Source organism: Staurois parvus, unplaced genomic scaffold, assembly GCF_062004578.1.
Source record: "Staurois parvus isolate SC_StPar_1 unplaced genomic scaffold, SC_StPar_1.0 ptg000682l, whole genome shotgun sequence".
In the NCBI taxonomy this organism is placed as follows: Eukaryota; Metazoa; Chordata; class Amphibia; order Anura; family Ranidae; genus Staurois; species Staurois parvus.
In genome coordinates this window covers 13,776,942-13,793,900 of record NW_028318478.1, presented here as the reverse complement: position 1 = coordinate 13,793,900, position 16,959 = coordinate 13,776,942, and the positions used below count along the sequence as shown (strand labels likewise).

General features: G+C 44.2%; 1 protein-coding gene across 1 annotated transcript in view; it reads left to right on the top strand.

Annotated features, from left to right (window-relative positions):
* LOC149447602 (uncharacterized) overlaps nucleotides 1–16,959 on the top strand; it is a 42,020-nt gene that overhangs the window by 5,336 nt on the left and 19,725 nt on the right. Inside the window, exon 2 of the mRNA XM_089652351.1 lies at nucleotides 9,690–9,767. Coding sequence (XP_089508477.1) covers nucleotides 9,690–9,767 — 78 coding nt within the window. The remainder of the gene's footprint in view (nucleotides 1–9,689; nucleotides 9,768–16,959) is intronic.

Genomic DNA, 16,959 nt, shown 5'->3' with positions numbered 1-16,959 from the left:
TGTTTGGACAGCTTGGTTTGTTAAGTTGAAAAATAACAGACTTACTGGCTAGATCACCAGATAAAATAAAGGAAAACAAAAACCTTACAAAAAGAAAACTAATGCAGCAACAACATGTAGGAGCTAATGAGCTGCAATTTAATACATTTTATTTTTTGGGTATAATACCACTTTAACAACTGTATGAATATAACATAACTTGATTTCTTTATGCACAGCACTGTATAGACAACGATCAATAGCACAGGTACTAATAACCTCTGGTGCCATTTCAGACATTGAAACATATGAGAACAGCAGGCTAATATTCAATCTGCCCAGCAAGTCTCTTGTCCTTTGTTCATTCCATTACTGGGAGTACTCATATTTGTCTCTACCTCCTCTAACATAGGTGCTCCCTCTAAAGCAGTACAGGGGGTCAGCATAGTGGCTAAGTGGTCACACTTCTGCCTGGCAGTACTAGGGTCGCCGGTTCAAATCCCAACCATGGCACCACCTGCCTGGAGTTAGCATGTTCTCCCTGCGTGGGTTTCCTCCAGGTGCTCCGGTTTTCTCCCACACTCCAAAGTCATGCTGGTAGGTTAATTGGCTCCTGTCTAAATTGGCCCTAGTATGTGAATGTGAGTTAGGGACCTTAGATTGTACACCCCTTGAGGGTTAGGGACCAATGTGAATGTACAATATATATGTAAAAGCACTGCGTAAATTGATGGCGCTATATAAGTACCTGAAATAAATAAATAAGAGTTCCAGCAATATAAATCAAACAGATCTGTGGCACACACTGTTAGTGTCTCTGGAGGGAGCACAGACCTTATAAGATGTTGCCCTAGAGATCTTTTCCTAACAACCTCAGAGTCAAGAATTGACATACATAATTATACAATGTACATTACAGTGTAATACTAGCAGCTGACACTAGAGGGCAGTGGATCCCTACACAAATAAAACTATCAGGTCAACAGCTGTTTCTTGTGCAAAGTGCATGCTTTCTCAAGGCACTTGGTCCACCTTCACTCAGGGCATTCCTCTTTACAATACATTCTGGTGCATCCTAACAAATCATTGAAAACTATACCCATGCTCTACTGGTCTATTTATAATTCAGTTGCTGGGAATCGGTGCTCTAGGCTGGGGTGTGTACTCCCAAGGCATAAATCCATAGAAAATATGAGCCAGCTACCCAATGCATTCCATGGTCCAAATCTTTATTAGCTACATATTAAATGCAACAGAGTGAATACCTCTAACGCGTTTCACAAGGGAGAGAGGGAAGGAGGTGCCACTAAGTGCATTATGGTAAAAAACTTTAATGACAAACAGTAGAGATGCATTCACAGGAGGAAATAATGGTAAAGTATACCTGCATATGCAGAAAGCGGGTCTCTTCTCCATCCCGTAGGGAACCGCTAGTGGAAAAATGTCCGATGGTTGCGCTGGAAATGAAGTCCAAGGAGGCAATCTGAAGTGGAGAAGGAAGCCGCTCTTCTCATTTAATTTATATAATTGCTTGTGTACACATGTCCTCTACCTCTTTTTTTGCACTAGAATTTTATCTTATTGTTTAACGTGTTTCGGCTACAGTGACCGATGACCGAACCGCATTAGTTGTGTTTACTGTGTCATTTTTAATATATAGCTAATACAGATTTGGACCATGGAATGCACCAGGTAGCCGGCTCATATTTACTACACATCTTGACAAGTCCGCTCACCTTGAGTGAGGGTCCATTAATCCAAGCTATACCTCCTGCATATTTCTTACAAGATAAAAACGGTTACAGACAGAATATAAGATAAATCACTCAGAATACTATCCCAGGAACACAGTCAATTCATTTTTGTCATTTAGTACCCATGAATATGTTGCTTCCTCCAGTTATACCTTTCCCCCATTGTTCCAACATAATAGCTTTCAGTCCTATAACTTTATGTTATAACTATATGACTGCACCCTGCATATTATGTTTCTGAGCCCTGCACTCTGTATTTTTCATACTCCTGAGCCTTGTACGCTCTATGCTATGCAGTTCTGAGCTCTACACTCTGAACCAGGGGCGGACTGACCATTCGGGCATTGCCCAAGGGACCGGGGTCCGTAGGGGTCTGTGAGAGGATCATTGTCCAGTGACAGTGTGGGAAGCGGCGGAGGAGGCTGTCTCAGATCCTTACCCAGAAGTAGCTCACCTGTCACTTCACTTGGTGGCAGAGTGAGTCGGTTGACAGGTCCAGGCACCGTGCTGGTGATGGAGCCGTTGAGCAGTGGGAAGGGGAGAGGCATATCATCCATGGGGGCAGGGTGTTCACCGCACACACCTCGCACACACCCTGCCCCCATGGATGATATGTATCAGGAGCAAAGTTGGAGGTGATCGGTGCAGTGAAGGGACAGTGACAGCACTGATCTCCCTGCATGGATTTCAGTGAAGCAGCTGAAAGCCACAGGAAGGAGAGACTTCCTGCTGCCTCGTTGAAATGCATGCAGGGAGATCGATGCTGTCACTGTCACTCCACTGCACCGATCATCCCAGACTGTGCATCGGATTTCCCTCCTGGCCCCCCGTCTGTGCTCCTCACCTCCCCCCCCCCTCTGATATCTTGTCTTCTCTACAGTGTCCAGCCCCTCTCCCCTTCCTGTCTTCCTTCCCTCCCCTCCCTTCATTCCTTCCTTCATCCATTTCCTTCCTTCCTCCATCCATTCCCTCCCTCCCTTTTCTTCCTTCCTCCATACCCTCTCTTCATTCTTTCCTTCCTTCCCTCCCTTCCTTTCACTCTCCCTCCCTCTCCTCCCCTTCTTTCCTTCCTTCCTTCCTTCCTTCATCCATTTCATCCCTCCTTTTTCTTCCTTCCTTCCTTCCTTCCTTTCTTCCCTCCTTCCTTCCTTCATTCTTCCCTCCATCCATTTCCTTCCATCCATTCCCTCCCTCCATTTTCTTCCTTCTCTTCCCTTCCTTCCTTTCTCTATCCATTCCCTTTTCTTCCTTTCTTACTCCCTCCCCTCCTTCCTTTCTTCATCCCTTCCTCCATCTATTCCTTCCTTCCTTCATCCATTCCCTCCCTCCCTTTTCTTCCTTCCTCCATCCCCTCCCTTCATTATTTCCTCCCTCCCTCCCTCCCTCCCCTTCTTTCATTTACTTCCTTCCTCCCTTCCTTCCTTCCTTCCTTCCTTCCTTCTTTCCTTCCCTCCCCTTCCTTCCTTCCTTCCTTCCTTCCTTCCCTCACCCTCCTTCATTCCTTCCTTCCTTTGTCCATTCCTTCCCTCCCCCACCTTCATTCCTTCCTCTATCCATTTTCTTCCTTCCTCCATCCATTCCCTCCCTCTCTCCCTTTTTTCTTCCTCCATTCCATCCCTCCCTTTTCTTTCTTCCACCCTTCCTTCCTCCCTTCCTTCCTTCCTCCCTTCCTTCCTTCCTCCCTCCCTTCCTTACTCCCTTCCTCGCTTCCTTCCCTCCCCTTCCTTCCCTCTCTCCCTTCCTCCATTTCGCTCTCCCTTCTTTCCTTCCTTCCTTTCTTCATCCTTTTCCTCCCTCCTTTTTCTTCCTTCCTTCCTCATTCCCCTCCTTCCTTCCCTCCCCTTCCTTCATTCCTTCCTCCATCCATTTTCTTCCTTCTTTCCTCCATTCCCTCCCTCCCTCCCCTTTCTTCCTTACCTTCATTCCTTCCTCTATCCCCTCCCTTCATTTATTCGTTCCCTTCCTCCTCGTCCTTCAATCATTCCTTCCTTCCTTCTTTCCCCCCTCCCTCCCCTTCCTTCAATCCTTCCTTCCTTTCTCCCTTCCTCCCTCCCTTCATTCCTTCCGCACCCCATCCCTTCCTTCCTTCCTCCATCCCATCCCTTCATTCTTTCTTCCTTCCCCTCCTTTCATTTCCTTCCTTCCCTCCCTTTCCTTCATTCCTTCCTCCATCCATTTCTTTCCTTCCTTTCTCTATCCATTTCCTCCCTCCCTTTTCTTCTTTCCTCCATCCCCTCCCTTTATCCTTCCCTCCCTCCCTCCCTTCCTTTCTCTATCCATTACCTTTTCCTCCTTCCTTCCTTCTTTCCTTCCCTCCCCTTCCTTCCTTCCTTCCCTCACCCTCCTTCATTCCTTCCTTCCTTTGTCCATTCCTTCCCTCCCCCACCTTCATTCCTTCCTCTATCCATTTTCTTCCTTCCTCCATCCATTCCCTCCCTCTCTCCCTTTTTTCTTCCTCCATTCCATCCCTCCCTTTTCTTTCTTCCATCCTTCCTTCCTACCTTCCTTCCTTCCTCCCTTCCTTCCTCCCTCCCTTCCTTACTCCCTTCCTCGCTTCCTTCCCTCCCCTTTCCTTCCCTCTCTCCCTTCCTCCATTTCGCTCTCCCTTCTTTCCTTCCTTCCTTTCTTCATCCTTTTCCTCCCTCCTTTTTCTTCCTTCCTTCCTCATTCCCCTCCTTCCTTCCCTCCCCTTCCTTCATTCCTTCCTCCATCCATTTTCTTCCTTCTTTCCTCCATTCCCTCCCTCCCTCCCTCCCCTTTCTTCCTTACCTTCATTCCTTCCTCTATCCCCTCCCTTCATTTATTCGTTCCCTTCCTCCTTGTCCTTCAATCATTCCTTCCTTCCTTCTTTCCCCCCTCCCTCCCCTTCCTTCAATCCTTCCTTCCTTTCTCCCTTCCTCCCTCCCTTCATTCCTTCCGCACCCCATCCCTTCCTTCCTTCCTCCATCCCATCCCTTCATTCTTTCCTCCTTCCCCTCCTTTCATTTCCTTCCTTCCCTCCCTTTCCTTCATTCCTTCCTCCATCCATTTCTTTCCTTCCTTTCTCTATCCATTTCCTCCCTCCCTTTTCTTCTTTCCTCCATCCCCTCCCTTTATCCTTCCCTCCCTCCCTCCCTCCCTTTCTCTATCCATTACCTTTTCCTCCTTCCTTCCTTCCTTCTTTCCTTCCCTCCCCTTCCTTCCTTCCTTCCTTCCTTCCTTCCTTCCTCCATCCATCTCCTTCCTCCATGCATTCCCCCCTCCCTTTTCTTCCTTCCTCCATACCCTCCCTTCATCCTTTCCTCCCTCCCCTCCTTTTATTTACTTCCTTCCTTTCTTCCTCCTTCCCTCCCCTTCTTTCCTCTCTCTTTCCCTACCCTTCCTTCCTCTCTCCCTCCCTCCCTACTATTCCTTCCTCCCTGTATCTATTCCCTCTCTTTTCTTCCTTCCCTCCCCTTCCTTCCTCTCTCCCTCCCTACCCTTCCTTCTTTCTTCCTCCCTCCATCTATTCCCTCCCTTTTCTTCCTTCCTTCCTTCCTCCCTTCCTTCCCTCTCATTCCTTCATTATTTCAACCTTCCATTTTCTTTCCTTCCTTCCTCCATCCATTCCCTCCCTTTTCTTCCTTCCCTTCCTTCCTCCATCCCCTCCCTTCATTCTTTTCTCTCACCCCTCCTTCCTTCCCTCCCCTTCCTTCCTTCCTCCATTCATTCTCTTCCTCCTTTTTCCTTCCTTCCTTCCTTCCTTCCTTCCCTCCCTCCCCTTTCTTCCTTCCTCCATCTATTCCCTTCCTTTCTTCCCCTTCCTTCCTCCCCTCCCCTCCCTTCCTTCCTTCCCTCCCCTTTCTTTCTCCATCCATTCCCTCCTTCCCTTCCTAACTTCCTCCCTTCTGTCCTTTTCCTTCATTCTTTCCTCCATCCATTCCCTCCCTCCCTTTACTTCTTTCCTTCCTTCCTCCATCCCCTCCCTTCATTCTATCCTCCCACCCCTCCTTCCTTCCCTCCTCTTTCTTCATCCACTCCCTCTCTCCCTCCCTCTCTTTCTTCCCTCCCCTTCCTTCCTCCCCTTCTTTCCTTCTCCTTAATTCCTTCCTCCATACATTTTCTTTCTTTCCTTCATTCCTCCATCCATTCCCTCCCTCCCTTTTCTTCCTTCCCTTCCTTCCTCCATCCTCTCACTTCATTCTTTCCTCCCACCCCTCCTTCCTTCCCTCCCCTTCCTTCCTCTATCCATTCCCTCCCTTTTCTTCCTTCCTTCCTTCCCTCCATCCATTCCCTTCCTTCCCAAATAAGGGGGTACAGGTTCTGTTTATTCATCCCAATCTAATGAAAGCCCAACATATACTAGTGCTCCCTGTTCACTCCAACCTGACACTGTCCACTGCCCCCACAAAATCATTTGAAAAAAATAATACAGAAATAAATTGTAAAAAATAAAAAAAAATAGATAATAAAACTTAAAAAATTCTGACACCCTTGCCATTGCTCTACTGATACCATCCACTAGCCACCCAAAAGCATTTTGAAAAAAAATGATGAAAATAAAACGTTAACTTGTAAAACAAAATCATAAAATTGTAAAAAAATAAATAAAATACAAATAAAAATGAAGAACTACTGACACCACCTACTGACACCATCCTACACATACTACCCACTGCCATACACTCCGCACTCCTCTCCCTGTACATACTACACACTGTCATACACTCCACACTGTACATTCCCTATTTAACATTACCTCATTCTGCACTATATAAGTCATCTCAGACACTATTTAACCACACCCCTTTTAAGCCATGCCCAATTTTTAGTGCAGCTTAAAACACACCCTCCTCTCTCATCCCTTCCTCTCTTACTCTCCTCTCTCTCTCTCTCTCTCTCACACCCCTCCTCTTTTTCACCCTCTCACTCCTCTCTCTCTTTTACTTCCCCCACATGGCAGCCATCTTTAAACCTGGAAGTGCCCAGTGGCTTCTACGGAAAGAAGCCAGGAACATTTATGCAGTCTTTGATGCAGTAAATATTTAAATGCCCCTTCTATGCAGCTGAGCTGCAATATGTAGGTAGGGGTGTTGTGTGTGTGGCTTGAGTGTAGGCGGGGCACAGGGGGCCCCATTATCTCTTACTTCCCGGGGGCCCCATGAGTTGTCAGTCCGCCCCTGCTCTGAACTCTTTCACATTTCACACATTCCTGACTTGTGCACCCTGTGTGTTATGCTCTCTTTAGCCCTGTATTATAGGCACTATGTTGTACATTTCATACTCCTGACCACTGCACTCTAAGGACAATTTTATACCTCTGAAGTTGTTCTTTAAGGTAGGATGTGTGCACCCAGGGAGCAGAAACACATTCCTTTTTTTTTCCATGATGTGACTGGACAGTAATTTTGGGGGTTACTTCAACTTGCACTGCATGCAGAAACTCCTGGCCTGACTCGTATGAATTCACTAGAATTGGCCCTGTAGTTCTGTAGCTATTATGCAAACATATAGGTGGTCTGTCCCTTTAAATATTTCAACTACAAATATGTGCTAAATACATGATACAGCTAGTACATTACTGTAAATATTGATATCGCACAGTGATAAATGTGCCCACAAAAAGGTGAAAGAAGTCCTCTTAAATGGCAGAGATTATCATATATATAGTCCAGTGATGAGTGAACTACAGGTGCCAGCAATCAACTTTGGAGCTGAAGTCATAGTGCATACACACCGGTGGAATGCTGAGTTGATTATACGCTGTTTTTTTCCCTTTGTGAGTACAAAGGGAACACTGGCTGTTTTTACTGTAATGCACTATAGTTCTTCCTTCTTTCTTTCGTGACATATAAAGGCTTGTAATGAGTATGTGGTTTGGCACAAACTTACAGCAGTTACCATCAGAGGCTATTGTGTAATAAGAGGCAGAGGAGTTAATGTGTTTGTAAACCTCAGACATGAAATATGAACAAAGCATATCCCCCTATATATCCCTTGCCTCAATTAGGAGCACTAATTGTAATTTCACTGCTATCAGGATGGATCACTTCTGAGGTTTCCTGACTCCAAGAGAAATAAAGGTGACAGAGGATGGATTTCCAGCTGATTGACAGCCTCAGCTCTGCTCCTGTGTGCAGCGTGAAGCGGATCTGCCCCTCCCCTCCAATCAGCTGTCAGAGCTCTCCTTACTGAGCTCTGCAGTGGGTAATTTCAGCTCTCTGTCCTCTTTTTCTGACAGCTCAGACAAGCTTTATATATTATGGACTTTGAACTGATGTAGAGAAGAGAAGACTACAGATAAACAGGTACAACTTATGTAGGAGGATTTGTTTCATCTCTGTGTATCACCTGAGGCCAGTGACTTGACTGGGTATGTTTTACAACCACTTTAACCACAGCTACAGCACAGTTGTCCAGTTCTGGGAGGAACTCCAGTTCTGAGAGGACGTCATATGACACGCACCCGGCACTGTCTGCGATCTCTCTATCCTACAGACACAGTTGATCACATGACAAAGTAAAGGGCCAATCACAGTGGCCTTTTATCATATGATCAGCTGTGTCCAATGACACAGTTGATCACAAAGTAAATACAGTTGGCAGTTATTGCCAGCATTTTCCTCTCGCTGTCACAATGTGAGGAAAGTACTGACGATAACCAGCAAGTGTCACAGAGGACATCTGCACTGATAATCAGGGCACTGATTACCTGTGCCCTGATTATCAGTGCAGCCCCAAAAGTGCTCAGCAGTGGTGCCCAGCAGTGCCACCAACCAGTGCCCAGCAGTGCCACCCATTAGTGCCCAGCAGTGCCACCCATCAGTGCTGCCCAGCAGTGCCATCCATCTGTGCCGCCCATCAGTACCACCCGTCAGTGCCGCCAGTCAGTGCCCATCAGTGCCTCCTAGCAGTTCCCATCAGTGCTGCCTAGCAGTGTCCATCAGTGCTGCATATCAGTGCAGCATCATCAGTGCCTCCCCATCAATTCCCACCAGTGCCGCCTCATCAGTGCTGCCTATCAGTGCCACCTCATCAGTGTTCATCAGTCCTGCCTATCAGTGCTGCCTATCAGTGCAGCCTCATCAACGCACATCAGTGAAGGAGAAAATGTACATGTTTGCAAAATATTATAATAGAAACAAAGAAATACTTTTTTTTTCAAGTTTTTTGCTATTTTTTCATTTATAGTGCAAAAAAATAAAAAACCCAGCAGTGATTAAATACCACCAAAAGAAAGCTCTATTTGTGTGAAAAAAATGATAAAAATGTCATATGGGTACAGTGTTGCACGACCGCGCAATTGTCATACAAAGTGCAACAGCGCTGAAAGCTAAAAATTGGTCTGGGCAGGACAGGGGTAAAAGTGCCCTATAGGCAAGTAGCTAAGGAGCTGCCTGTCCTTGCTGCAGTGTGACCCTTGAGCTGAGTCCTATGTTTAAGCACTGTTGACCTCTTTGAGTTTGGGGTCTAAATTTCTGGTAAGCGAATATAGCTCTGTGTTGGTGAGAGCATGGGGATCACAACAAGGATTTCTGGTCCCTGTAGGTCACTTATCACAAGACTCTATATGATAATGTCTGATATTTAAGTGGATTTTTTGTACCTTTTGGTGGGCACATTTATCACTGTGTGCTATCAATATTTATCTACTGGGTGTATCATGTATTTACAACATATCTGGATTTGAGATATTTAAAGAGACAGTGACCCAAATGCTTGCTTAATTATTCTGGTGTCATTTATCCCGGCATTCTAGAGAGCACAATGCCCCTAGCTTTTAAGTTTATTTTTAGGATTACCTTTTTCACACATTGTTCACTATTGGAGTTTTATTTACATTTATTTGGTATTTACAATTGATTATCTTACACTGAGCACAGGAGGAGTTTTTTTTATATACAGTTCTGTAATTATTACTATATATAAGGCTGAGTGCTATGTTTTTACTACTCTACCCTTAAATGACATTTAAACTGATATATTTATTTAAATTAGGAAATAATGAAGAAACATGTGATAACATGAGTGTTAAGGGAGCCCAAGCTGGTGGATCTTGTTGTCAGGAACCTGGAGGTAAGGCTGTTGTCTGTACAATATATTAAAATATCTGCATTTTCATTGTGACATTAGTCATTTGTGCAAAATGATTTCTAATTCTTTTAAGTCATTCTTGAGATCCAGAAAACTCTGCAGGGAAAATAGACATCAGTGACCTTACTCTTTTCAGCTGCAGTTCAAAAAGAACAAAAACTTGTTTTTTTTAAAACGGAGTTTCACTTAAAAGCGGAAGCTCCTCTTATTTGCCTCTTCTCCCCCTCCACTGCCATATTTGGCACCTTTTGGGGGGGAGTGGATACCTGTTTTTGACTGGTACTCGCTCCCACTTCTGGCTCAGTTTGCTGCCCCCTCCTTCCTCCCGCAGTCTCCTGGGAGTTTCCACAGGTCCCAGAAGACTGCCGGACCAATCAGGAGGCGCAGCGTGATTCACGCATGTGCAGTGGGCACCCTGCTGTGAAGCCGCAAGCTGTCACAGCCTGGTGCCCACAGTTGAGATGTCGGCGACATGTAGGAGAGAAGGGATGGCGCGGGAGAGCACATCGCTGGACCCCGGAACAGTTAAGTGTGAGTTTACTAAAAGTCAGTAGCTACAGTTTTTGTAGCTGCTGACTTTTAATAAACACAAAAACGGCTGGAACTCCTCTTTGAATTTGGATAGAGTAGGGTAGGTATAACCTTTATAATTTTTTTGCCATCTGTGTTTAATTGTGGAGATTTTCCTTCACTTCCTGCTCCATAGCCAAAATAGGAAGTGAGAGGAAATCTCTCAAAAGTGAGGGAATTCCTGGTTGTCACCAGGGTCACCAGAACTAGACATGTGCGATTTGTTTCGATTTTCGGATGAAAATTAGATTTTTCAGAGATTCGGATGTATACAAATCTCCGAATGGACATAGTAATGAATGTCAACAAATACGAAAAAAAAAGTTATTACGAAATTAACAAATGCATTTGTTTTGATTGGTTGACGTAACATGATGCAATAGTAGTTCGGGCCCATGTGGAAATTAATTCAATTTTCAAATTTGTTCGTTAATTCAGATTCGGATAATGATAGGAGCCAAATTTTGTTCCATTTTTAAATTTCGGATTCACATGACACCAGTCGATATTGTCCAGTCAGCTTATGCCATTTCTTTTGGTGGGTTGGATGATCAGGTCTATATCCCCCAGACACTGTGTTGTCACATAGACAGAGTTTCCTCAGTCAGACTCTTTGTAAAGCCGACCACAGATTATTTGAATCTCGGCAAGTTCAGCAAGGACTGGCTGAGATTAGAACCATCTATGGACAGGCTGATTGTACCCAATTCCATTGTTGTACGACTTGGGTACAGCCAGCCTGTCTGATTTTTCATGTGATTATTGCCAGCAGCTGTAGCCGCTAGCAATATTTCCTGTGTTCTCCTGGCAGGGACAGTTCCCCCCCTGTGCCCCCTCGAGAGGGGTTCACCTACAGGCAGTGTAGCTTGGAAGGAAGAAAGCTCAGACCTTCACTGGCACCCAGAGTGAGAACCACATGTGTAGCAGGGAAAAAGGCTCAGCTAGAAGGCCTGGTAGCAGCCACCAAACTACCAGCCACGCAGGAGAAAGATTGAGTGAGTAAACCTGCACCCCCTGGGCCAGGAAAGGGAAGTAGGCACTCTAGTGGGAAACAAGATTAGCCTGCCACCCAGGACTGTTTCACTAAATTTCTGGCAGACACCGAATCCGCTGCTCAGGGATCCCTCCAGACAGCTGGGTAAAGAAGAGAATTTATCTGGGGTGATACTACAGGAGATGCTGGCTAGCTCTCCAAAAGAGACTGTTTAGCTGTAAAGACTTGTAAATAGTTCCAGGAAGTTGTCCTCAGTTTCTCAGTTCCAATGGGCATCCCATGTGCCCCTTACCCTATCCAAGTTCAATCCCCCTAATAAGACTGGTTACTGACTCCTGGACGCAAATTGGTGTGAAAATGTGTGTTGCCTGGCTGTGCAGGGCTATAGGGGGACCCAAACGTCTGCAACTCCTAAGGGGGTAGTGCTACACATGTCTAACCAGAACTAGTGTCCCAAAAGTTTAGATTTTTTTTTTTTTTAACTTTCACTTTTGGTGATAATGGTAAAAACCAGATAAATAAATCGATGGTGTAATCCTTAATGGTAGAAACTGAAAAGGAGTTTTTCTTTATTATTAGTAGAAAGGGCACATTGTTTTTCATGGGAAGAAGCCCATGGAGTGAAGGATGAAAAGCTTCTTCCTATGCAAAAATGTGTCTTTTGTACTACTGATAAGGAGGAATGCACAAGAAAACTAATTTTTTCCAGCTTTCACCAATAAAGATTACACCATCGATTCATTTTTCTTGTGCAATTCTGAATGTGGTGCGTCTTTCGCAATGTTCGTGTGGTTTACAATATGTTGGCAGGACCACACAAATACTGCATACATGATTATGGGAGCATATTTTGTAATAGTAAAAATAAAATTCATGGGACGTAGTATGTCCATTCCTTTAAAACTTTGTCATAATAAAGATCCTAGGGGGATAAGGTTTGTGGGCATTGATAAGATGAATCCCCATTGAAGGGGGTCTAATAGGAAAAGAGCCATTTCAAACAGGGAAACTGGGTGGATTTATGAATGACATGGGGGAATAATATACACATATTTATTTTGAGCAGTATTATTGTACCTTTATGCAATAAGATTGGGATATCACTTCTACATAGAGATTGCAGAGGTCTATTGTCTGTGAAGAGGACCGATATTCAATCTGAACTTACTCCAGTCCCTGAAAAGACTGAACAAGAAAACAGAAAACCAAATTGCCAATGTGCCATACGTAGCATACCACAACCACTTAGGAAGCGTATTTTTTTCTGTTGGTTGAACTGGATGGACTTGTCTTTTTTCAACCAGATTAACTATGTGACTATGTATTGGCCTCAGAAAGAAACTTTTAAGAATGCAAAAAGCTTTTAAATAAATTCAGGGGTTGCTTCAAATTATGTGCTTCCATGAAACATCAATGTTAAGGACTTCAAGACTACTATTGAGTGCATAGAATGCGACAGTGACGATCACATACAAGTGCTTCATCCATTTTAAGATAGTCCTACTCTGTCTACAGGTAATCCTCCCAAGGCAAAACATGGCGAGGAAAGTACACACCAAACAGTGTCTCATACAGCAGGTTTTTTTTTACATGTCTGTGAGGAAGGACTCTGTGACAAATCCTGTGCCAAAATATGCTTAGTTAGTGTAAACCCCAAGGGTTAACCTTAAAAAGCTGTAAGACTGTAAATGATCCTAGATGATCAGAGTCAAGTCAGTTTTTGACCCATTAAACATAAAAAGAGATGCTTTACCATACACCTACCTACCTGTGTTTCAGGTATCACAAGGCATCACAGACGTTTCGGCCAGGAGAGTCACTGGTCTTGCAGTAGCTCCTCTTAATGGCAGCATAGAAATACTATTTCCCACTCTCATCAAGGACAGCCAGATTTCAACCAACAGAGAGATCCCTACTCCTGCAGCTGCTTGTCAGCACTCTTACTTGAGAGTCATAGCTGATCACATACAAACTCTTGACAGAAATGCAGAGATTCTTCTGCTTATCGGCAGAGACATCCCAAGGGTGCACAAGACTCACCTACAAATCAATGGGCCACATGACGCACAATATGCCCAACTCCTGCATCAAGGATGGGTCATCTTAGGCAAAGTCAGTCTTGGTAATGTCAGGAGGTCTTCAACGGTTTCTTTTTTCAAGACAATTGTTCTGCCAAGTGGTCACATTGTTTGCTTCAAACAGTGTCCACATCACTAACATATCAAAGAAAGACTTTGCAGTAAGAGCATGCAACAGTTCTTCACACAAGCCAATATCAAAGCCCTTAATTTCTGGGATGATAATGTTGGCACTACAGTGTTTGATGTAACAACTAAAGATAATGAGCTAGCAGGCACCATGGAAGACAAGGATTTCCATAGAGTACTATCAATACAATTCCAACAGCTGGGTGGCACCACTACCATTATGTGCCTCAAGAAAGAAACTACTAAATAATGTTCAGCATTTAGAAGCACAATTTGCTTTTTTACAACACACCCTGAACAGAGCAGAAAACCTGAGATGAAAAACACTTGTTAACTTTATGCAGAAGGTATTGGTGAGAGATCATGCTAAGCCTGCGCCGCCTCTCTAGGAAGGACCATTACACCTGTACAAGACTACCCGCTTCCCTTTTCCTACTTGTTCTGTCTAGAAGTACAACTTAATATAGTTACGCTATTTTCTGAAAACTAAATGTAGTTGTACAAAGTCCACTTATAGACTTTTGGATACCATTTCCCCTGCACAAAAGGCTCCAAAAAAGGCCCAAGTGAAAGTCACCTGGAAAATAAGGGATTCAAAGGAAGAAAATCATACTAGAGGGATTACATTCAAAATATATGTTTATAATTAAATAGATATTGGGCACCTGGAGTCTGGTAGAGATGAGAGGAATGTCCAACCTTTAACAATTCACGCGTAAAATCAACCCAGTCCAGTAGATGGAAGAGAGAGGACAAGACGGACAGACTGTTTTCTATGATGGCACCAGACACACCCTTATGCAAAAATAATACTTTAAAAAAAAAAATTCCAGGCAAGTATGACTCAAATTTGCCACCTGCCATCACAATTCAAAAAAGTTCCCACTGTGAATGAGAAAAGACACATAAATCCATAGCCACAGTGATGGGAAATGACTAATATTGCTGGGGTATGCATGGAATCTGCTTGGACCCATGAGGCCAGCCAAAATTCTGTGGATCGATCAACTGGTAAATAGGTCTCATATGTACATGATCCTGCAGCATCAGGGTAGAGCTCCAGTACCAAATTAGGTACTGCTTCTTACTGCTAGCAGAATTCAGCATTATACTCCTCCGAAAAGGACAACCAAATAGCAAACTCATCATCGGGCGGACTGACGATTAGTGCACTCGGGCACTGCCCGAGGGCCCAGGGTCAGTAGAGGGCCCCATGAGATGCCCCTGGTACCTTTCATAGGCTTTTTTGCTTGTGGTTTGAGTGTGGGCGAGGACACAGGGGCCCCGTGATTCCCTATTGCCCGGGGGCCCCATGAGTTGTCAGTCCGCCCCTGCTCATCATGCATAGATCTAGTAATTCTTATATGATGGTATGGTGATTTTACTCCTTTTGTTGACCAGGATAATCTCTTGCAAAATGTTCAACCCATGGGGATAATTTTGCAAGCAAAAACCAAATTACGCAATAAAGACTGAATTTGGCTATTTGATCCTGTCTGATCCTGTCTGAGCAGTGTGTGCAAGGTAGATAGTTTTTCGTGTGGTGATTGAAAAACATGGCAATAGTACCAATTTCTATACCAAGAAAAGATAAAATGTGGGTGTTGCCTTTAGTCTTCTTTGCTGTAAATGGAATTGAAAAATCTGAGCAAACTATTTGAAAACATGTTAATAGTTGCTGACAGAGTGCAGCCTTCTTAGGACCCACAAAAAAGAAAATCATCAAGATAATGCAGCATCGATATTGAACCTGCATGTTCTTGAACCATCCATTCAGGAAAACTTCTGAACATCTCAAAATAATAACAAGATATTGAGCAGCCCATTGAGAGGCACATGTCTACATAAATATCCTGTTTGAATCTAAAGCCTAAGAGACAAAAGGATAAGTTCACCTTTGGGAACATGTTACATGTTCCACCTGTTTTTAGGGCGGAACATGTAACATGTTCTCTTAGTTGCAGCCGCTGCCTGCCGCCATCCCTCCCTCTGATAGATAGTATGAGGGAGAAGTTATCTGCACCCACACGACCACGTCACTCATTCACGGACGTCTGTGAATGAATGAACTGCAACAGCCTTAGCGGTTGTCGGCTTGTAGTTTTCAATGAACTACCACGGCACTGTGGAGCACCGTGGAAGTTCATTGAAGCTTCCTGTCAGAATATCTGCTTGCTCGTACATCCCGTATGGCAAGAATATATTCTGACAGGTCTGCAAGAGACCTGCTTGGCATCAGCGATCTACTGATAGCTGGTGCAATGCTTTCCAGGCTCCTGTAGACAAAAATAATAAATGCATTTTTTTACTTGCAAAAAAATGTGCATTTATTATTTTTTCTAAAAGGTGAACTTATCCTTTAAAGCAATTTGGATGTATCAGGAGCAGTTGAAGTTACGATTCGATATCAGCCTTAGTCATAGCGGCGCTTGCTCCTGCTGCTCTAACTAAAGAATAGTGCTTTATCAAATGATGTGTAGTGCACTCTAGATCCTTCATGATCAATTTCATCATTTACTGAGAAGCCAGTAGGATGGGAAAGAGGATGAATTAATCAGTTATTTTCCGGTTCGTTTTTAGGAATAGTACCGTAATGGAGAAATTCTAAGGTTATGATAGGGTGGGTATGAACCTAGTTCTAACGCTTTTTGATTTTTTTCAGCAACTGCTGACTTGTTCAATCAATTTCATACTCTCAGATGAGCTAAAGGGATCCAAAAGTCTGTTGCAAAACCATCTTGCAAAATGTTAGTTTCCTATTTAGGACCTTTTCACACCAGCAGTCCAATCGGGTCTGCATGTCCATTTTTCAGGCGGACCTGATCGGACCCTCCATTCTCCCCTATGGAGCGGTGGATGTAAACAGACATATATCCATTTACACCTGGTTACATCTAATCCAATTCTTCTGTCTAGCAGATCAGATGGCAGTCAGGTGAAATCGTCAGGCAGTCCATTTACATCGGGCCACTCAGAGGAGATTGGGCTGTGTCTGTGTCCACTATGCATAAGCGGAATGGATACGGACCAGTCATCTACTTGCTCAGTGGAGATCAGTGGACAGTCCGCCCTCTGAGCAAGCGGACTCCTGGCAGAGTCCATCCCATGAGAAAGGGGCCTTATGAGGATACTGATCTAACCATAGATTATTCTTTAGCACACTCACGGACGTCCTCTAGTTTAGAAAGTTCATATTTAGATGTGTTTTTGTACCTGGCTGCTTGTTCTTTTTAAAGGCGCAAATGGCTGGTTGAGCCCCTCCACAGAAGGAACACTCATGTTTAAACCTGCATGATGTGTACCATTTATAGTGGCTTTCTTTTAAAATCCAACATACTCTTCTCTTAGCAATTGCCAACACCTCAGAGAAAGCGTTGGCAGCAAATTGAAAGGGGGTGAGCTT